The sequence below is a fragment of the Gastrolobium bilobum genome, unplaced genomic scaffold (assembly GCF_033153095.1).
Source record: "Gastrolobium bilobum isolate Gb01-03AN ecotype WA unplaced genomic scaffold, APGP_CSIRO_Gbil_v1 utg2182, whole genome shotgun sequence".
NCBI lineage: Eukaryota > Viridiplantae > Streptophyta > Magnoliopsida > Fabales > Fabaceae > Gastrolobium > Gastrolobium bilobum.
The window spans coordinates 278,373-299,685 of record NW_026899651.1 but is presented as its reverse complement, the minus strand read 5'-3'; the positions used below and the strand labels follow the sequence as shown (position 1 = coordinate 299,685).

At 35.8% G+C, this 21,313-nt stretch overlaps 4 protein-coding genes across 8 annotated transcripts; 2 read left to right on the top strand and 2 right to left on the bottom strand.

The window, feature by feature from the left end:
• Nucleotides 1–1,303: 1,303 nt before the first annotated feature.
• LOC133292286 (pentatricopeptide repeat-containing protein At1g74630) lies at nucleotides 1,304–3,584 on the bottom strand. The gene has a single exon (XM_061490688.1). It carries the CDS (start codon nucleotides 3,582–3,584, stop codon nucleotides 1,653–1,655), a length of 1,932 nt encoding a protein of 643 aa, XP_061346672.1. The 3' UTR covers nucleotides 1,304–1,652.
• Nucleotides 3,585–4,597: 1,013 nt separating this feature from the next.
• LOC133292249 (putative pentatricopeptide repeat-containing protein At1g74580) lies at nucleotides 4,598–8,771 on the bottom strand. The gene is made up of 5 exons (XM_061490644.1): nucleotides 6,223–8,771; nucleotides 5,719–5,839; nucleotides 5,539–5,575; nucleotides 5,253–5,457; nucleotides 4,598–5,059 (listed from the first exon to the last, which is right to left on the bottom strand). Exon 1 carries the CDS (start codon nucleotides 8,747–8,749, stop codon nucleotides 6,428–6,430), a length of 2,322 nt encoding a protein of 773 aa, XP_061346628.1. The 5' UTR covers nucleotides 8,750–8,771; the 3' UTR covers nucleotides 4,598–5,059; nucleotides 5,253–5,457; nucleotides 5,539–5,575; nucleotides 5,719–5,839; nucleotides 6,223–6,427.
• A 1,187-nt stretch (nucleotides 8,772–9,958) lies between these two features.
• On the top strand, nucleotides 9,959–12,393 carry LOC133292251 (uncharacterized). Of its 2 annotated transcripts, XM_061490647.1 has the most exons (5): nucleotides 9,959–10,137; nucleotides 10,575–10,751; nucleotides 10,791–11,243; nucleotides 11,339–11,437; nucleotides 11,877–12,393. In XM_061490647.1, the coding sequence occupies exons 1-5, from the start codon at nucleotides 9,982–9,984 to the stop codon at nucleotides 12,165–12,167; spliced, it is 1,176 nt and encodes a 391-aa protein (XP_061346631.1). In that variant the 5' UTR covers nucleotides 9,959–9,981; the 3' UTR covers nucleotides 12,168–12,393. The 2 variants fall into 2 exon arrangements, with proteins under 2 accessions (XP_061346631.1, XP_061346630.1); XM_061490646.1 differs by having other exon boundaries at nucleotides 10,575–11,243; nucleotides 11,877–12,391.
• Nucleotides 12,394–15,623: 3,230 nt separating this feature from the next.
• LOC133292223 (NAP1-related protein 2-like) lies at nucleotides 15,624–20,801 on the top strand. Of its 4 annotated transcripts, XM_061490608.1 has the most exons (11): nucleotides 15,624–15,838; nucleotides 16,162–16,284; nucleotides 16,396–16,446; nucleotides 16,653–16,724; nucleotides 16,931–17,044; nucleotides 17,139–17,200; nucleotides 18,118–18,178; nucleotides 18,333–18,389; nucleotides 18,527–18,571; nucleotides 19,739–19,793; nucleotides 19,920–20,800. In XM_061490608.1, the coding sequence occupies exons 1-11, from the start codon at nucleotides 15,725–15,727 to the stop codon at nucleotides 19,940–19,942; spliced, it is 777 nt and encodes a 258-aa protein (XP_061346592.1). In that variant the 5' UTR covers nucleotides 15,624–15,724; the 3' UTR covers nucleotides 19,943–20,800. The 4 variants fall into 4 exon arrangements, with proteins under 4 accessions (XP_061346592.1, XP_061346595.1, XP_061346593.1 ...); XM_061490611.1 differs by having other exon boundaries at nucleotides 18,530–18,571; nucleotides 19,745–20,801; XM_061490609.1 differs by having other exon boundaries at nucleotides 18,530–18,571; nucleotides 19,739–20,800.
• The last annotated feature ends 512 nt before the right edge of the window (nucleotides 20,802–21,313 follow it).

The following is a 21,313-nucleotide window of genomic DNA, read 5'->3' as shown; positions in this document are numbered from 1 at the left end:
GAAGCCATACCGCCTTATGAAGGCAGCATCATAACCGCTATATAAGCAGAGGGTACTGACCCAGGTACATCTATCTATTTCATTAAGAACATACATACACTTGCCTCTAATACTGACTTAAGCATCAGAATGTCTTCGCAGGTACTCTCATCCGGACTCATCGCGCTAGCAAAGGACAAAGGTATACTGATCCTTAACAACAACACCAAGTCCAAGACAGAGAACTTCATCCACGTCTCAACCGTGTGTGATTAAACCCAATACATATTGGCCAACCCATATTGTATTTGATCTGATCACCTTTCAAAGTAGGTTCTTCCGTCAAAGGAAGATATAACATCGTCAAAGATTTGAGTGATAATTTTTATCTTTTTTGTTTTACTAACTTTTTCAATAAAATTGTGATGTTTGGTTGATTTGTGAATGAATAAATGATATTTTCACGTGACATGATGACACGAGAGATCTATTGCGGAAAGATTTTGCTTACTTGACCAAGTAATACTGATATGACATTCAAGTTTGTTTGACTTGCAAATGTGTTTGCACACGGTCAAAAAAAGTGAAAACTCCCTACCTCCATTTGCTTTGCAACGAGAATGCTAAATCGGTTGGAGACCAGAAAGAAATCTCAACTTACGAAGGGCAACCGAGGTTTAAGGGAAGAAAAGGCTTTGTCTTCGACTCCCACTAGAAACTATAAGGACTATTACACATATGAGACAACTCCAAAGATATTGATACTCATTACTCAAACACAAGAAAACAAAAAAGCAAGAGATAAAAGTCTATTGGGCGTGGTCTCCTCGGGTGTTCATAGTAAAGAGGGTGTCGCCCAACGAGTGGCAGGTTTTGCTGGAGTCTCTCTGTATATGTCCTTGTCTCCTATTGGCCACTTGTTTAAGGTGTGACCTTGTAACACAAGGGTTCCCTCTCAGCAAAAAAAGCTCCTATTATCCCAAATTTTGGCCTCACTTCTCCACATTTCCATGGAATTAAATCCCTTCCCCCTCCTAGGGGCATTCCTGTAGGGGTTGCTACAGTCACTTAGCCTTGGGTGGAAAAAGATGCAGTTGCTGCACCAACATCTGCAAAGGCATGCGCAGATGCAGCTTGAGCTGATGATGCACTTACAGTTGCTGTTGCAGCTGATGTATTAGCACCTGATGCATCTGCAACTGGTTTTCCTCACCCATTATAGGATATTGCTCTACCTCTCCCCCTACTGCATCCTCTTTTGGCAATTTCTTTGTTATGACTGTAGCTGTTGCATATTGAGTACCTTAATGAAGTCCTGCTCCTCCTTAGCCTGTATGGTTTTACAGGCTCATCCTTTTCCCTTCTTGGTAGCTTTTCTTTTTCCGCTTCCAGTAGGTGTCTTGTACTTTGGAGGAATGATGGTACAAAGACCAGTAGTTATTGGCCATATTTCTTCTTCATTAATGGGTATTACCATTTCACCATATTTCTCCATTATGGTAGAAAGACCACTTGAAAAGAAACAACTAAATGCTTCTCTAGTAGCCATTTCACCATATTCCTGTAGTGTCACCAGCATTGAGCTATCTAGCTCAGCCATTTTGCTGAAGATCAGCCAATCTACTTGATCAATCAAGAGCAGTCAAGATAAACTACTTGATCAATCACCTCTGTCACCAATAATCTCTGCAAGAACAAAATCCATCTTTAAACGAGTGGAAGCGGCTTCTGTCTCTAACAATGATCTCTACTCGATAAACTTTAGAAATCAGCTTCATCACAGTATGGCAGTCCCCACAAACCCTCAGGTTCTTCACTATTCTTAAAATCCTTCCCTTAGGAAGTTTTGCTATTCCGAAAGCTGCAGCAAGCTTCTCACTATGCTTAGTCACTGAATCTTCTTTTTCTTCCTCTTCAATATCATGCAGGACACTCCTTACCTGTGGCGCATAACCCACTTCTGCTTTGAGTCTCAACATTATTTCCCTCAGTTTATCATGAGCCTCTTCTGTAACCTTGTTAGGCTTTTCACCTGCCACAAAACCATAAATGACCTTGTCAATTTCAATCATGCTCCAACCAGGAGTTTTTTTCATGCTCTGTTCAATCATTGTTCTTCTTATGCTGGCAACATCCTTCCATTTCCCTGCAATGGCATAAACATTTGAGAGTAGTACATGGTCACCGGAGTTGTTTGGATCCATTTCAGCAAGCCTTGCTTTCACAAGCTCTGCCAATTCAATATTACCATGAATGCTACATGCCCCAAGGAGAGTCCTCCAAATGATTGCATTAGGTGAAATTGGCATTCGACATATAAACTCATAGGCCTCCTGCAACCTTGCAGCTCGACCATACAGATCAACCATGCAACCATAATGTTCAATGGCAGGTTCAATACCATACAAATTCTTCATCTTAGAAAAAGAAGCACGCCCTTGCTCAACCAAGCCACAATGGCTACAAGCATATAGTAGAGATATGAAAGTAATACCGTCTGGCCTAACTCCAGACTCTTCCATCTCATGAAAAAGTTGTATTGCCTCTTCTCCATGACCATGCATTGCAAGGCCAGCTATCATTGATGTCCAAGACACAATGCTCCTCCCCACCAGCATATTCTCAAAGACCAACCTAGCCATAGCTACATTTCCACACTTGGAGAAGGTATCTATGAGAGCATTATTCACCGAAAGAATACAAAGAAACCCAGCTTTCTCTATAAACCCATGTAAAATCTTCCCAAACTCAAATGCCCCAGCTTGTGCACATGCAGATAACACACCAGTCAGACTCACCTCATTTGGCCTGATTCCCTGCCTCAGCAATTCCCTGAAAAACCCAAAAGCCTCATCAAAAGAACCATTGTGACCAAACCCAACAATCATAGTGCTCCAAGAAACATCATCTTTCATAGGCATTTCAGAAAAAACTCTTCTTGCCAACCCAAGCTCACCTGCTTTAGCATAACCGGCAAGCATCACATTCCACGAGGTCAAATTCCGAATGGGCATCCGTCCAAACACATCCCGCGCACCCTCCAAATCCCCACACCTAAAGCAGGCGGTGACAACAGCATTCCACGTGACAACATTTGGTTCTGGCATTTCCTCAAACACCTGTCTAGCAGACTCAGAATTCCCGCATTCAGCATACATACTGATCAAGGTTGTCCCAACAAAAATATGGGTATCAAAGCCATGACAAAAAGCTTGACAGTGCAACTGAATGCCAGGTCTCAAATGGCCGCAGTTAGCGACGCCCTTGAGTGCAAACGCAAAAGAGAAGCTATCTGGGAAAAGGGTGGGTTGGCGACGCATTTGGATGAAGGGGTGAAGGGAATTGAGAGGGGTTTGAGATTGAGCAAGTGCTCGAATGAGGGTGTTGTACATGAAAGTGTCTGGGTTGGGGAAGTGTTGGAAGAGACGACGAGCATAGTGAAGAGCATCGGAGATGCAGATGGCGCAGTGGAGAAGGAGCTTCCCCAATACAAACGGGTCGGATTGAAGACCCGTTTTGTAGATATGGGCATGGACTTGCTTCGCGGGTTTCAAGCTGCTGCACTTGCTCAACAATGAAACCCATCCTTGTTCCCAGATGTTCATTCCCTCCTCCACCTCTGCTTTCAAATATGAAACTAGGATGACCATATAATTACAAATTAATAGTACTGGTACTATTATTACAAATAATTATTTAAAAGTGGGAGGATGTTTTTACAACAAAAAAATATTTATCATTTTTATAATCAACCTAATTACAGTTGATTCTTGTCAATCTAATGGTTATAATTTATTGAGTTTATAGAAAATTAATAATTAATTAATAAGTGCGATCAAATAATTTCTAATAAATTATAACTGTTAGATCGATGGAAATCAACGATGATTAAATTGGTTGTAAGAGACTAAGAGTGCTAAACTTTTATGGTAGTATATATATCCTTTCCCCATTTAAAAATAATAATTTTAATAAATAATTTAATACCAATACTCTCTTAACGTGTAATTATTACGAGTAAACAATTTCTCAAGTCAATGGAATGGAGATAAATTATCTTCGGTGAGCTCAAAATGACATCGTTTTGTGGCGGAAAATCAAAGTGTTTTTGTAATTCTAATTTATTGTAAGGTTATATTAATTTTTATCATTATAAATTTTTAATTTTACAATCCCAAAACAACATCGTTTGGGCTCATTAGAGATAACTTCATCTCCGATGACCGGAGAAATATTTTTCCCAATTATTATTATTTGCAAATCTCTCTTATTGTAAAAAAGACAATTTTAAAATAATTATTTTAATAAATAATTTAATACACTTGTCTCACTTCCAAGAGAAGAGTTAATAATTTCAAGCAAAAGACAGATCACTCTGCAATGCATCCAACTTAACACCCTCATTTGCTAAACAAAAAGAGAGAATGAAAGTTAATATTTTCCTTATCTAAGTATTATCATGTCTAGATTCCTAGATATCCTCTTTAGCTTTTTCTTCTTGTTCCACAAAATTACACAAGAGTATCTTCCACAATGAAATGAAAATTCTTCTATTCGCAGGATTCTTCCAGTCATTTATGGTTCATAAATCACAGCAGATAGGTCTCAGCGACTGGTACAAGAATTCAATAAGGACTCGTTCTCTTCGAAAATTATTAGACCCTCTTTAAGGGAAAATAAATGTCAGGCAGAAAGCTAAAAGTTAGGTGATCTCCGTCAAAACTTTTAAGATATTGTGTGTATTGGTTTTTCTGTTTACATGATTCTTAGTTAGTCTATTCGTCACCAACGGGTCACTTTATTACTCATCCTCAAATTTCCGACCACAAAAAATAGTAGGTGTAGGTGAAAGACGCACGTCCTCATAGCTTTTTGATGCCTGCTTTTCCTTGGCTTTCTGAATCTTCAGAACTTTCTTAAAAATCGGAAAGTAGTAGCATGTTTTGACATCGAGATTATGCACATCATGTTTTACTTGCAAATACGCAAAAGAAGTGGCATTCATTTTGACATCGAGGTTCTTTTGTAGAATTTCCCTGAAGTAAGAAACAGTTTATTGGATCCTGTATGGGGAGTAAACCTGCCAATATGAAAATGAACAAGAACAATAAGGACATGGAAGGCTATGTATTAATGGGGAGAGTAATTTTAATTAGGACCAGAATAATCTCATTAGAACTTTGATACTATAGCCAAGCAGTTAAGCTTCCATATATAAAATGTTACCATCATCGACTACATACAGTATATCTCAATCAAAAAAGGGAGCTTACCTTAGTTATACAAGCACAACTTATATTAGAATTTCCATGCTATAAATCGAAATAGAATGCCACGAAATTAGCAGTTATCTTTCTTGTTTGTTGAGGACTTAAGTATGGGGATGAGCATCATTCTTCAAATGTACCATTGTGAATGTCAAATCTGGTATGAAGACTCAAGGGTTGTAGGTATGTGTTAAAGCTTACATATCATGTCCTGAAATTGATATTATATGTGTTATTTACGAAGAAAATGGTCCTATCATAATTGACATTCGCATGAAAAAGAATAGCATACCGCAATTGATAGGCTCGAGAGCACCCTATTGACATACCTACACTAGCTAACAAGGAGAAAATTAAACTCCAGCTATATTTTGGAGGCAAATAGCATCAAGTTATCACATGTCGTGTTCATGAAATAGGTTCAAAGCATTTATCAAAGGGAACCGAGCCAATTATGTAGAAGTAGAATTACCCTTAGTCGTGCAGAAACAAAAGCTATCTGTCTATCTATGGCAGAAATATTGTCTTAATAACAAGCTCCGAATATGCACAGCAGCTGTTCCATATAAACCGAACGTGTCATGAATCAAACCCTACAAGAACAAAACAATGACACAGGGTGCTCATGCAGAATTTCTTATTGTGTAAGACAATTCAATCCCAAAATAAAAAATAGAGTCCAGACAGATAGACAGTTATAGCAGTGTTCCATTTCATTAAATTTACATATTGTCTGAGTAATAAATTCATACAAATTACTTACATGTTTTTATTTTTTAAACGTTACTCAATTAATTTGGACAGAAAAGAGATTTAGTCCGGGAAGGAAATAGTCTTGACATGGGAAAGACTAGTTGTATGAATAGGATAGGCTACCAATACCTGAAATCAGCTAGAGTTCTGTTATGAAATGTGAATATTAATACAACAAACTCAACTATTTATGAAGAAGCAGTAGTATAGATAGCAGATATACCTGGACCAAAATTTCTGAGCATGGCATGCAGTCGGGGAATAGAGTTAGACATCAAATAAAGAAATGAATAAGGAGACACTAAGTTCATGTTCAAAAGCCTTCAATTTCACCTTCGTAACAGGTGTCTACTGTAAGCTCCAAACATCTTTGGAAGTTGGGACCGAGCAGAGGGTCAGGAATCATCACTTTCCACAGATATAATCTTTTAATCAACAGCTGATGATCTGGCCCCTCGATGGAGAGAATTCACAGTGGTGAGTCTTTTCTTAAGTATTTTTTTATTTCTGATGCCATCATATAGTATCTCATAGGCTTGATAAGTTATATGGCCTTTCTTCAACAAATCTTCTACAAGAATCTTAGGCGCTGCTACCACCTTTTTATCAGCTTCAAAAATTGTATTTACGACCTCTGGGATGATTCCCTTTTGTAACATAAGGTGGATGATACCAACTGCTTTGTGAACTTTATGCTTCACGCAAAGACAATTTAAAACCCGTCCAAATGTTGTCAGTGATGGAATAAACCCCTTTTCAATATTTTCCAACAGAAAATTGTATCCATGAGTAACATTCCCCATTTTGCAAAAGCCATCAATCATGACCCGGTAGGTATAGCTGTCTGGGTCACAGCCATTTTCCTTCATCTCAGAAAAGAGCTTTACTGCCATATTCATATTGAGCTGTTCAGAAAATGCACTAATGATGATGTTATATGTTGCTGTTGTATGACAAACATCATATTGTTTTTCCATCCTTCTAAATAACTGGTAAGCACCATCCAGATCCCCAATCTTACAGAACCCAGTGATCAATGTGCCAAAACTAACAACATCAGGTGTCAAACCCTTATTTTTCATTTCCCCAAGCAAATCTACAGCTTCATTTACTTTCTTAGCTTTGCAAAGGCTTTCTAAGATAATGTTGTATGTAATTGTGTTTGGAGCACATCCCTTCTCCACCATAGCCTTGAAAATCTCCATTACTTCTTCAGATTTTGCAGCCTTGCAGAGCCCATTCAACAAAGTGTTATATGTGATAACATCAGGAGTCACACCTTGACTCCACATCCTATTTTCTATCTCAATTGCATTGTCTAACCTCAACTGTTTACAGTAGCCATCAATCAAAGTATTATAGGTAAATATGTCTGGGAGGTACCCTTTGGCAATAGCATCATTGATAAGATGATTAGCATCAGATACACAACCCATCTTGCACAAGCCATTTATAACTAAATTATAAGTCCATATATCGGGGTGACAACCATTTTCTGCCATCTCATTCATCAATTGCAAAGCTGGCAAAATAAGACCCTGCTGTGATAACCCTTTGATTAAGGTATTGTAAACAATAATGCTTGGTCTTAAACCTTTTCCTAGTCCATCCTTAAAGACAGCCATGGCATGATCAGGGTCACCATCCTGGCACAACCCATTAATTAAGGAGCAATAAGTAAATTCATCAGGCTTAAAACCCTTAAAAACTGCATCCTTCAGAATCCTATTAGCATTTTGTACCATCCTCTTCTTGCAGTATCCATCAATAATACTATTATAGGTGAAACCATCGGGCTGAAATCCATCATTAACCATTTTATGCAAATATTCCTCAGCTTCTTGAACCCGAGAGTTCCTACACAGCCCACATATCAATGTATTATAGGTGACAACATCAGGCCTTAACCCTTCCCTTGACACACTACCCAACAAGCTAACAGCCTTATCGAGAGCACCTTCTCTACAAAGCCCCTGTATGAAGATATTGAAGGTAAACAAATTGGGAGAAACCCCCCTCTTCAAAACCTTATTGAAAAGTTTCTCACCTTCTGAGACAAGACCCTTCTTGCAAACCGCATGCAAAAGCTTATTAAAAGTAGTAACATCAGGACAAAAACACCTGCCAAGCATTTCATCAAACAAGTCACGTGCCTCAGGTTGGTGATCACACTGATAAAAACCAGCAACCACAGTGCAATACACCACAGCATTGGAATCACACCCAAGAGAATGCATGTTACGAAGGAGCCTAAGAGCAGCATGAGGCCTGCTACTCCTACAAAAGGACTTGATCCTTATGGTGTAGGTGTACACATCAGAATCAACCCTTTTGTCTCGCATCCTCATGTAAACTTTGTGGGCTTGGTTCAAGTACCCATACTCAACCAGAATGTTCATGATGGCATTGTATGAATGAACCGATGGCTCACAGTTGTAAAAGTCCATGCGCTCGAATATATCCACTGCTTCCTGAACCTTCCCTTTCTTCCCGTAGCTCCTCATAGCTTCGATGTACGCTCCTTCCAATAACCTGTTATCTACGTTCGTTCTCATCTCCGAAAGCACCTTCTCCATCTCCTCAAACTTCCCGTGAAGCCCAAGCTTTTGGACCATGCACTTGTACGTCAACACCGTGTGCTTGAACCCATCTTCGTTCTTCGCCGAGTTGAACATCTCGAGCGCTCTCAGAGGGTCCTTTTGGGCTTTCACAACCGCAGCAACGTGCTTCGGAAGCAATGCACGACTCATTCCAAAATTTACAGAGCAAAGGGCGTGTTGGATCGGGATTTTATGGGATTTTTCGTTTCTATTCAATTAAGATTTCAAAGATTGAAAAAAAAAAAAAAAATTAGCTGATATTCCATTAGAATTTTAATAGATTGTTTTAGAGTTCCTATAAATTCATTATTTAAAAAAAAATTAATATCTTGTAATATTTAAAAATTTGATAATTTTAATGAATTTTTTATTAATATAAATTATATGAAACATTTTAGTAAGAAGTATAAATAATCCCTTAGATTTTTTGAAATTTTTCTTATGGTGTTTCACGATCTTCCTAGCATTTTTTTCTCAAAATTGTATGTTCTTTTTTATTTTCATATATTTTCTCTAATTTTAACATTCTTTTTTATGCTATTCTTTTTTCATGATTAATTGATTGTTTATAATTGATTCCATTTTTTTTAAATAGTTGTAGCACTAGTAATAAGTTGATGAAATGCATGATTAATAAACAGTATATTGACAATAAAAATTTGTCAAGACTTTTTATGCATTATATTAGGCACAAAAGACATTTGTTGAATAATAAATTTTTTTACATAATTTACTTTTGTCATGGAATTAAAAGAGCATATACTTAACAATGTTAAATATTCTCGTACCATAATAAATGTAAGTTACTATTTAACAAGATAATGAGCAGAAAAATAATATCTATTGCGCAGTGTGTATATATATATATAAACTTTATAAAAAAATTCACCAATACTCCTGTGGTTTGCTACAGAATCATCTATGCTCCTGTAATTTTTTGTTTATCATATATGTCCATGTAGTGCGTAAAAAATAAAAAATTACAGGAGCATTTATGATAAAAAAAATATACCCTTTTGCAAACCACAGAAAAATCACAGGAACATAGATGATTCTGGAGTAAACCCATAAGTGCATTAATGAACTTTTTCCAAAAAATTTAATAGATAATTTCATTTAAAAAAAAGTCTTTAATTTTTTTTTTTAAAGTCTCTATAATCTTATATATCTTTTAAAAGTTATAAAAAAATTATCTTAAAATTATTTTTTAAAATACTAATCCAATAGGAAAAGAAGAAGAGCAAGGGTTTTGAATTTCATCACAGTGCTGATAGACACGTCATCAAAGAATTGAACCCAAGTGGCATGATCTGGATCGAACATTCATATAAAATGCACGGCCCGCGAAGTAGAGGATCATGACTGGTTAGGCAGAGAGCGAGATGGAATCGGCGGGGGAGTGGCTGGAGAAGGCGCTGGTGGAGTTGTGTTCGAAGATTGAAACAGGTTTGGGTTTAGGTTTGGATGAAGAGATCATAAAAGGCCTTGTTTCTTATTGCGACCTTGCTGAACCACGAGATGCTAAAGAGTATCTTGACGTAACCCTCTTTTCCTTTTCTCTTCTTCTCCTTTCTATTATGCTTCTGTAACGATAATTCATTTTATTTTATGGAATTTAGGGTTTAGTTGCTATCAATCAATTACGATTTTTTTTTTTTTTTTTTTTTTTTTTGAAGTTTGTTTTGCTAGCGACTGTGCCCAAATGACAAACTCTTTGGCTCGTTGGAAACCTAAGACATTAGGCTTTCATGTGTATTAGAATTAAATTAATCACTCTTTTTTTGGATTAGAAGGACACGAATTAAGTTTAAGGATGAACTGTTTTGAATATCTTTACAATGCATTCATATTAATAAAGAATGCTTCACTGAATTTTCGTGGTGGATGGAATCTTATTATGTCGCTGTTTAATGGAAGATTTTTTATTTTATTTTTTTTAACTCTGAATAGCTTTTATCTTTGTTTTCCTTTGAAGAATATAATTGGTGAGGAAGCAGGGAAAACTGTGATTGAAGAATATTTACGACGGAGAGGTTACTCAGAATTCAGCCCCAACTCAGATATTCCAACGACAAAATTACATGCATATGTCAAACCTCCTTCAGTTGACACATCTGCAAGTGTGAATAAGAAATCGTTGAGAGCACCGAAAGCAGTGACAGTTCGCAATTCTCACGCAGAACCCAACAAGAATGCGGTTAGCAGTAATCAGGAAAATCAGATTAGTGAATCAAGAACATCACAAAAAGGAAACCAAGTGAATTCCAAGAAGAAGAAACCTGGGAAAACAATTTCACTTGCTGAGGCAGCCAAAGGGTCAATTGTCTTTCAGCAGGGAAGACCGTGCTCTTGTCAAGCACGTAGTCACAGGCTAATCAGCAATTGCTTATCTTGTGGCAAAATAGTTTGTGAACAAGAAGGAGAAGGACCTTGTAATTTTTGTGGTGCACTTGTGTTGAAAGAAGGAAGCTCATATGCTGGTTTGGAAGAAAGTTTGCCACCCTTGTCAGATGCCGAGGCTGCTGCTGAAGCTTATGCAAAGAGGCTTGTCGAATATGACCGGAATTCTGCAGCTCGTACAACTGTTATTGATGACCAGAGCGACTACTATGAGATTGATGGAAACAGTTGGTTGTCAAAGGAGGTATTCTGTTTTGTTTGCAACTTATATATCACTTTCACATCTGATGCTGTGTTTATGACACATTGAGCTGTTTCAATTTTGTCCTATTTCTTTAGGAAAAGGAACTGTTGAAGAAGAAACAAGAGGAGATGGAAGAAGCTGAGCGAGCCAAACGGAATAAAGTTGTTGTGACTTTTGATCTTGTTGGCCGCAAGGTTTATGTTTTAGCCATATGGTCTTGCCTAAAGTTGCTAGTCATGAATATCTTATATTAGAAACAAATGTCTTTTGTTTTGTGATTCTTTCCTGGTATCTACAGATGTATCTCAAGTTATTATGCTTGTTCCATTGTTCTAATGGTTTTGCATATTATGATTTATGAGTTACAATTATTTTTCTCTTTTTGAATGGGAATCTTGAATCTGGCATGCAAAGGTCGTTTTAGGGTCTTATGCTACTATTAATTACAGGGAATCTATACATGGTTTTAAGTAGTAACCTAAACTAGGAAGTTTTAGATATTTTTTTCTTCCCCATTTTCCCATTGTTGTTGCTTATATAGTAGTCTTTGTATGCTTTTATACAGCAAATCTAGTATTACGCAGAGTGTTGGTTTTTTCCATTTTGGATTCTAATTTATTTTATATCTTGCAGGTCCTTCTGAATGAAGATGAAGTTTCAGAATTACAGTCTGACAATAGAATACTACGTCCACCAGATGAAAGGGAAGTGAACCGTATTAAGCCAAACCCAACTCTTAGGATTCAGCCAGTTTTTGTTGACCTGGGCTTCAGAAAGAAGTCTGCTAAAGATAGGCAATCAAACAATGACCTAAGCAATGGCTTGTGCTTGGAGATTACTGGGAGGGTGCAGCATGATAGCAATGACTTGAAGTATCATATGATGGAAAGCCAATTCGCAACAGCTTCAAATGAAAATTTTTAGCAGGTTTCTTCAAGAAATGGAGAACTGCATGTTGACGATGATGGTTAATGTTTACTAATCAATGATAATGAGTAAAGTGTGTTATCTAGCTTTTACCGATTATTGGTACTGTTGAGATATATAATTTTTTTGTTAGAGAATAGTATAAATATAAACCATTAAAAGCCCTCACCTACCAGCTTAAGCTTTTGGGTTGAATTGGTTATTTACATGGTATTAGAACCTTGGTGTACCAGGTTTGATCCTCACCGCCCCTAACTTTCTTTCTAGTGGAATTTCTTTCTTCACACAGGTAGGTGGTCCTGTGCATTATCCACCATTTTAGCCCAGTGGGCTCTCGTGTGAGGCGGCGTGTTAGAGAATAGTATAAACCATTAAAAAGTCCTCACCCACCAGCTTAAGTTTTTGGGTTGAATTGGTTCTTTTCATGGTATCAGAGCTTTGGTGTACCGGGTTGGATCCTCACCGCTCCCCACTTTCTTTCAAGTGGAATTTCTTTCTTCGCACAGGTAGATGGGCCTGTGCATTGTCCACCCTTCAAGTCCAGTGGGCTCTCGTGTGAGGGGGTGTGTTGAGATATATAAAACCATTAATATAGCCTCACCCAATAGCTTAAACTTTTGGGTTGAATTGGTTCTTTACAGGTACCATTTTCATTTGTTTACTCCCATTTTCTTATTGACTTTTGTGTCTTAGCTTTGAAATTATTGGTTTTTAAGAAAGAAAGGAAGTCAATGATGTTAAGCATTTTAGGCAGCGGTATATATATTTTTTCCTATGATGATTATGTAGATATTAAATATCAATCTATTGCCTATTCCTATAGTTTTGGTGACCCTTTTTTTGGTAGAATTTACAGTGATTGTTTTAGTTGAAGAAATTTTAGATTTCCCCTTGCCTAGCTAGACTAGAGTACATCTTTACGAGCAATTAATTAGAAGGGATGGTGTCTGGAAAAAAAAAAGGGGAGTTCCTCTTGCCTGGCTAGACTAGATTTCCCTTAATTATTAGATGTTTTGTTACGTTTGAGATTTGCCTTATAGAGAGAACTACTATGCTAAGTGGAGTATGAAATTGGAATAAGCATATATTCATTGAGTAATCCAAATGATTTTACAGTGGTAGAGATTTTGAATTGAAACTGAACTTGCTTGTCAGTTAATAGTTTTACAAACTTCAATTAGTAATTGATATAAGCAGCGGACTAGAGCCCCAGAGAGTCCAGACCAGCATCCTGCTATGCCAACAGAGATAATTGTACTAATGTGAGGTTGGAATTTGAACAAAACTAATTTTATGGGTTTATAATTTGAACTAAACTTCTCGACCAAATAAAGCAGAAAGAAACATACTTATAAAGAAGGGTTAAGCGTTAATTGAACAAAAATATAAAGAAGGAAAGAAGAGTGGGTTTTTATGAATTTTTGTTTAGAAATCTTAAGGGGTCGTTTGGTACACGGATTTTTTCTGGATTCCCGAAAAACTGAATTTTTTTAAATTTTAAATTTTCAGATATTATCGTAAACTGAATGTAAAAATTATATTGTTGAAAATTGAGATTTTCAGACAAATAAAAAATTTTCCAGTATCAAACGCCTCCTAAGGCTCATATAGACTGGCATTCACCTGTAAACAATGAGGACAATGGCTCTGATAAATAAATTTGAGTTCAGCAATTGAGATACCTTTAAAATATCAAAACTTGAACCTAAATGAATATTAGTATGGTATTTAAAAGTGTGAAAAAAAATTGTACGGAGGGAAAAAAAAAGGTATTTATAAAGAAGATATTTGAGAGTGTAAGAAGTTCTCCTCCTCCTTCACCTATGAACGATGTGAAGCATATGACATGAATTCTTTTAACTCCAGTGACAATTTCATATCAATGACCTGTTGGGCATAAGTCATCATCTTTAAGCACGACTTGTCATAATGTTTTTTGATGGAAATTTATTCTAAAAGTTTAAATTGTAATATTTTTTTGTGTGCAAAAAATATTATTTAATTTGTATAGGTTGTGAAGCCATGCTTGAATATACATGTCTTTAAAAATGGTGGTATCTCAGTTGATAGTAAGGAAGCTGAGTAAGTGAAAAAGAAAACGTCTCATCTTGTACTCCAGATTAGTTCCATAGTCGGCTCAAAGAATTAATTAAAATTTAAAAAAAAAAATTAATTAAAGTTGGGTTAATTCAAAAAAAACAAACATGTTTTTAAAAATAGTTTTACACGTGTTAAATAATAATTTGAGTGTATAAAAAATGTTATAATAGATAGTGTTTATTTTAGTATTTCTAAATTATTTTATTTGACAAATTTTATTGTACATAATGTTCAAATGCATATATTTTATGCAAATATCAAACATGGGAAAAGTATTAATATTTTTTTAAAAAAAATTGATAAGTCATTTGTTCTAGACTCATATATTTTATGCAAATACCAACTTGTTTCTATATAAGTTTAGAATGAGAGGAGCTTCTCTCTATTTTAAAATTAAGACAAAATATCAATTTTAATTAGCATAATTAGAATTCAAAATTGGGAAAAATGTTTGTCATTTAAAATGACAGAAATTTATGTTATTTTAAGAGAGATAGAGACATATAAAATTTGAATTTTAAATTAAAAAAAATCACTCATTTTCTCTCTCCCATGATTTTCATTTTCTGTGTCTATTTCTCTCCTAAAATGACTTAACTTATGTCATTTAAAATGAAAAACACCAAACCCTTCAAAATTATAAACAAACACCTTATATATCATATGCCAATTTATGGCTAAACCAACCCTTGAGGGTTGTAGATATGCTTGTTTGCATATACTTTTGTTGATTTTTTTAGTATGTTTAGATGAATTTCAAAAAAAACCTTAAAAAAACACATTTTGTGTTATCATATGAAAAAGAAAAGAATTTTTAATAATATGCAATAATTATTTAAGAATAAAATACTTTAAAAGTATTACATTATAATCTTTTTATAACAAACTTTTTTAAAATTTTCTCGCTAGATTTTTTTTTTTCAGAAAAATATACTACCAAACGTGTTTTTCACATTATCCAATTCTTGTGTCCTTTCCTCAAAAACAGTTTCTTGTCCTGAACTCTTCACATTGTTTTAAACTCAGTAGTACAACTTACACAAAGCACTTAAATTGAAACTCCAGATAGGTATCTAGCATGTTAAAATACGTTTCATAAATTTTAAATATTAATTTGATCAGGAATTCAACTTGAACATTGATTTAGTTTTTAAATTAATATTTGTTTTCCATTACAAAAAATTAAATAAATATTAATCTGAATATAGATAGGTTCATGTCACCTTAACTCAAAATGACGGAAGCACCCTTCAAGGGACACTTGTCTTGTGGAAGCTGATTTGAGCTCATGAACGAGTACTTATATAGAGCATAAACCCCAAAAACCCTAACCATTTCACTCTTTATCCCTCACTTTTCGCTTTGCTTTCCATACTTTGCAACAACAACAACAAAAAAACGACACACTTCGCACGAGACAGTGGTGTTAGGGTGTGAGAACAGAGAACGTGAAGATGGTAGGTGACAGGACAAAGAAGCTGAAAGTTGCAGAGAATTTGGAGGATATCGACGGAGAACTCGTTCTCTCCATCGAGAAGTTGCAGGAGATCCAAGACGAACTCGAAAAGGTTTCATCATTTACAATTCCAATATCATCATCATCATCATCATTATTATTCTTTTGTAGCCACTTTGCTAAACTCTCATAGATTGATTGAAGTTTTCAATTTCCATGCCGAACCGTTTTATTTTTTATTTTTTTAGGTTTCCATTCTCCGTTTTAAACCGTAATGCAATTTCTTGATTCCCCAAATTACGTAAACCTAGCGTGATTAAATCATATTTTATGAATTATGACTTCGGGTGTGGGACTAAATGGTCACGTGGTTTGTCTACCTGTAATGATTATTCTTTTGTTTATCTTTGATGATGAATTTGGACGTTGTTGTAGATCAATGAGGAGGCAAGTGACAAAGTCCTCGAAATAGAGCAGATGTACAATGAGATAAGGAAGCCGGTTTACAATAAGAGAAATGAAATCATCAAGTCTATTCCTGACTTCTGGTTGACTGCTGTGAGTTTTATTTTGTTTTTGTTTTTTCTTTCTGTCAATTTGATCATACAAAGTTGTTATCATGATGGTTAAAAATGTTATGTTTGCTTTATCTCTGTCCTCCTTGTTCAGTTTTTGAGTCATCCTACCCTTGGTGAACTTCTGAACGACGAAGATCAAAAGGTTTGGCCTCTTTCTCTCAAACCCACTAAAATTTCACAGTTTTGTCAAGCTTTCCCTGCTGTTACATTTGGTTTATTTATTTACTTCGGGAAATTACTCTGGGTGTTTTATGAAGGTTCCATGCGAGTACTTTCAATGTTTTTGTTCCTTTAACTACTGATACCTGCTGAGGAACTTTGATTTACTGCTGACCGTTTGTTTGATAGATATTTAAGTATTTGGATTCTCTTGAGGTTGAAGATCATAAAGATGTCAAATCAGGCTACACAATCACCCTTGTAAGTTGCCCTTTCCCTGTTTCTTTCCTCGCCCCCAAACCCCTCTACTTCCTTCTGTGGTGCTTTTCTTTGTAGAAATGATGTGCAAATCATTTTTAGTTGGTTAAAATCTATGGTCTATGAAAAGTTGTGAACTGTTTTCTTCGTTGAAGAATAACCAGATTCTACTGACAAAAATAACCATTTTTTAATTATTTCTTGTTCAGAATTTCAATCCCAATTCCTATTTTGAGGATTCAAAGCTTACAAAAACTTTTACCTTCCTCGAAGAAGGTACAACAAAGATTACTGCTACCCCCATAAAATGGAAAGAGGGCAAGGTAAGGCTATGAGTTTCACTTTTTTCTCCCCTAGCAGCATCTACAGTTTTTATTTTGCTTGTTTTGATTTGAAAAACAATCATTAAATGTGCAGGGAATTCCCAATGGAGTCGATCATGAGAAGAAAGGAAACAAGCGGGCTCCTATTGATGTTAGGTTTGTGTCTTCGGTTTATTTTTTCTTTTTCTTTTTTAATGTTTTGAACAGTAATATTATAAACAAAGAAAGCCTTGTTCATGCGTACATATTAGTTTTGTATATGTTAAGAGAATAGAAAACAAGAGACATATGATGAAAGCCATGTGTCGGACTAAACACTGGAGACTGAATTACATAGGCTAAAAGTAATATATACAAAGAGTATTGATATCCTAACATAATTTGATTTGTCTATGCAATGAATCTAGACACTATCTAGTATCTATATAACGAATGCAGACACTATTAACGTAATTGCAGTTCTCCCCTTGAAGTTGGTAGAAAAGTGTCTATATGCCAATCAGAAGTTTCCAGCCTTGTTCTGCAATTATTGAAAGGATGAATGCATGCAAATCCTTTAAACCCAGGCCAACCTCATCCCTTGGAATACACATCTGCCTCCAGCTTTTCCTATGAATACCTTGACCTGGCTGTATATTGTTCCACCAAAACATTTGCATGGCAATATCAAATCTCTGACCATATGAATGGGGTAGCTATAAGCAAGACATTGTATACGTAGGCGGAGCAGATATCACACTTTTAATTAAGCTTCGTTCCTGTATGAGGGTTGAAGCTTTTCTTGTTCTTTAATTGTTAGTTAATATATTTGAGGGAAATATGTTGTTGTAGCTCGTAAGAGGGTGAACATGGAGCAATAGTTAAATGCTCTTAAGTGATTGAAAGATCACGGGTTCAAATCCGCGTAATAGCCTCTTTGCAAATTGGCAAAAGTTAGGCTGCGTGGAAGAACTATCCTCACTAGTCGAGGACTCGAGGTTCAATGGGGGAGTGCTATGTTGTTGAAACTCCTTTTGTAAACACTTGACAGAACAAATGGTTGATATTTGAATTTCTTGTTCTAATAAATGCAGCTTCTTTAGTTGGTTTAGTGACTGTGAGCAGAAAGATGATATGGATGACATCCATGATGAGGTATATTTTTGTTCTGGTTTTGTAAAATTCTTTGTAGATTTGTGCTTCCCTGCCACAGGTTTTGCTGGCTCTCTATTACAATCATTAAATTTCTTTAGTTTGTTCTTTCTTCTTCTTCGTTTGTCCCAGTGTAATATTTTAATCTAAATTGCAGGTTGCAGAATTAATCAAGGATGATTTATGGCCAAATCCACTCACCTATTTCAACAATGTACGTTAACTTTCAGTTTTTGTATCATCTCTTTGATGAATAACAATTATACGTGAGATTTCACATTATCATTCCTTCTACTTTGCCATCTTTTCTTCCATTTTGTTTCTAACAGTAGTTCATCATTCCTTTTACAGGAGGAGCCTGATGAAGAGGATGTTGATGATGAAGCTGATGATGAGGTAATTGAAATTTCATTTTTCTCAGAAAAATATAGGTGATTGACAATTTGTTGGAGTATTGCTTTTAATAATTTTATGGAATCTGACAATTACTGGATCTATGCTGAATCCATCCAAGTTCAGTCAGTGGGCACTCAAATTTAATATTCAATATAAAGACACAAAGTTTTAATGGCAGCACATGTCATTGTTGAGCATGTATAAGTGCCTTTCTAGCAGTGATATTTTGAACTCCAGGGGTTGAAATGAATGCTTTAATTTTAAATCTCTCCCAAAGGTGGCATGTGGGGATCGAACCGAGGTCCTTTCTTTTTCACTTACTCAGCTCTCTTGCTACCAACTGAGCTACCACCATTTGGTTGTATGGTATTCTTGTTTATATAAAGAATATGGAACTTTGGAGTTTTGACTGTCAAATGACGAATGTGATGTGAATTCCTTTTAATAACATTAGAGATTTTCAGTGAGGACATGACAGAATGCTATAAGTTGTAATCATATTCATGATCCGAAAACAACAAAGAATGTTAACACATTTTAAGATGTTTGATAACAAAAAACTTAGGGCGAGTTTGCTAACTGGTTGTTATTTTTGTTTCTTCATTGCCTACTTTGGATTGGTAATTGGTTGAAGTTTGATATGATATTATAGATATGAGGTCTTTGTATCACTTCCCTGATATCCATAGTTGAATATTTATCTGTCATGGGGCAGGCAGAGGTTGCTTCTTTTTTCAAGCTTGCTTGAACTGTGAAATTATTCTTTATTGGGTTTTATTTTCTATTTAACTACTCAATGCATAGGTTGGAGCGTGTTTTGCTTGGTGTATATTCCTATTTCCTCCTCTTTAGTTTTTCTTTCTTTCTGTTCCTGTTCAATGGTTATGGAGCTCAGGATGTCAGTTACTGAGCTAGTTTGAAATTTGAATTGAGAGTATGTTGTTTAATCACTTGAGGTGATTTTGAGGGATCACCAATAGTTCAATGCTTTTAGGGGTGCAATGCTTTGACAAACTGACGTGCAATTTGCATTGAAGGTCCAATTATTTTGTGAAATTTTCTAGAAAGCATTCTGAAAGATCTAAGTCATGCAGACTATGCATTTTAAATGAAGGACGTTACAATTTTTGAAATAGTCATGTATTACAGTATAGTTCTCATTGGCAGGGAAAGGATGAGGCTGACTCCGAAGATGATGAGCAAGAGGATGATGACGATGACGGTGAGGATGACGACGACAATTGAAAAATGCATTATGGTGGTGTTACCTGTTTATTTTTCTATGTAACTAGGCTTTTTGGCATGGTGACCATGGCCATTCATTCGAGGTATTAACTTATGTCTGCAGGTAGAGCTACCAAGGCCAGTTAGTCGATAGCTGAACATAATCTATTAATTAACCTGTGAATTTATTTATGCTGGTTTCGCCCTTCATGCACTCTGTGATACTAGTGGTATTAGGCTTTTTCTCTTGGCTCTTTATTGGGGAACTACGTAGTCAAATTACAGTATTTGGTGTATAGCTGTTTGCATTTCTTAGCATGAAGGATTACTATTGAAGGCATTTTACTGGTATCCAATATCATTTCAATGCTATTCCTTATGTTTTCCTCCCACCTGATGACTATTTTTGGAATGAGTGTTCCTTCCATTTTCTTCTTAGAAGTAGTGATGAATAATAGATTAATTCATATAGTGTTGTCAAATAGCTGCTTTCCCGCCGTGGTGTGGCAGAATTTGAGCAAACTGCCATCAGACATGCATGGCGTTGAGGGTTCTGCGTGCTGGCTGCTTTTATCATGGGTCATGGCGGTTATTGACAGTCCTAGGCGGAATTAACAGCTTGGACTTCTTTTTTTTAAAACAAAAATGGGCATTGTTTTGAAAGAGATATATGAAATCCCAACAGTGTGGAGCAGCTATGACGTCCTTTGCAAACGGAATGAACTCCATATCCACCATCTCCTACGACTGTGCTAACTGTCCTACCCATCTTTGGCAAATAATCCATATTTGAACCTGAAGGGACTCCATTTTCCTTTCTACTTTGTGTTGTGTCTCTTCCACAATTTCTTCTGATCTTTGATTCTCTTTGGTAACAACAATTTGTGCCGCTATTCTCTCTAATTCTCTATTTCTTTTATTTCCCATGTTCTTTGTTCCTCCTTTTTTACGCTTTCTGGGTAGGTTTTCTGTTCCTGACTCTGACTGTAATTTGATTGTTCCTCTCTCTCTCTCTCTCTCTGTTCTGTTATATTGTAGGTTGTAAATCTGAACCTGTTATAACATCATCCCTTAAGCTTTTGGTACTTTTAGCGAATTTTATTTTCTAAAATATGTTCTTAGTTTATTGTTTTTGATATGTTTTTAATTTTTCTTATTTATTAAATCAATGGCTTTTACTTGATGTTATTTTGTAACTGTTTATCTGATTTTAATCCAACGTAATTGTAAGAGGTAATTGTAATTATAACTCCTTCCACCATATTTGTATGTATGATCTTTGGCTTGCCGACACTTTGCGTGACGTTACTAGCACGTCTGAGCATAACTGTATGTCACTACATTTGAACTTATGCGGTCCCATTGCAACCGTTCCATGTCAAACTTATATGCACTCATATTTGCAGTCGTGTACGGCTATAACTTTTTTAGTGCAAATAGCTGTGCAACCATTAAATTGTGACATGCCGATTATTGTCAGCTTGCTCGAAAAAAATTCTTCGCTGTAGGACATTATCT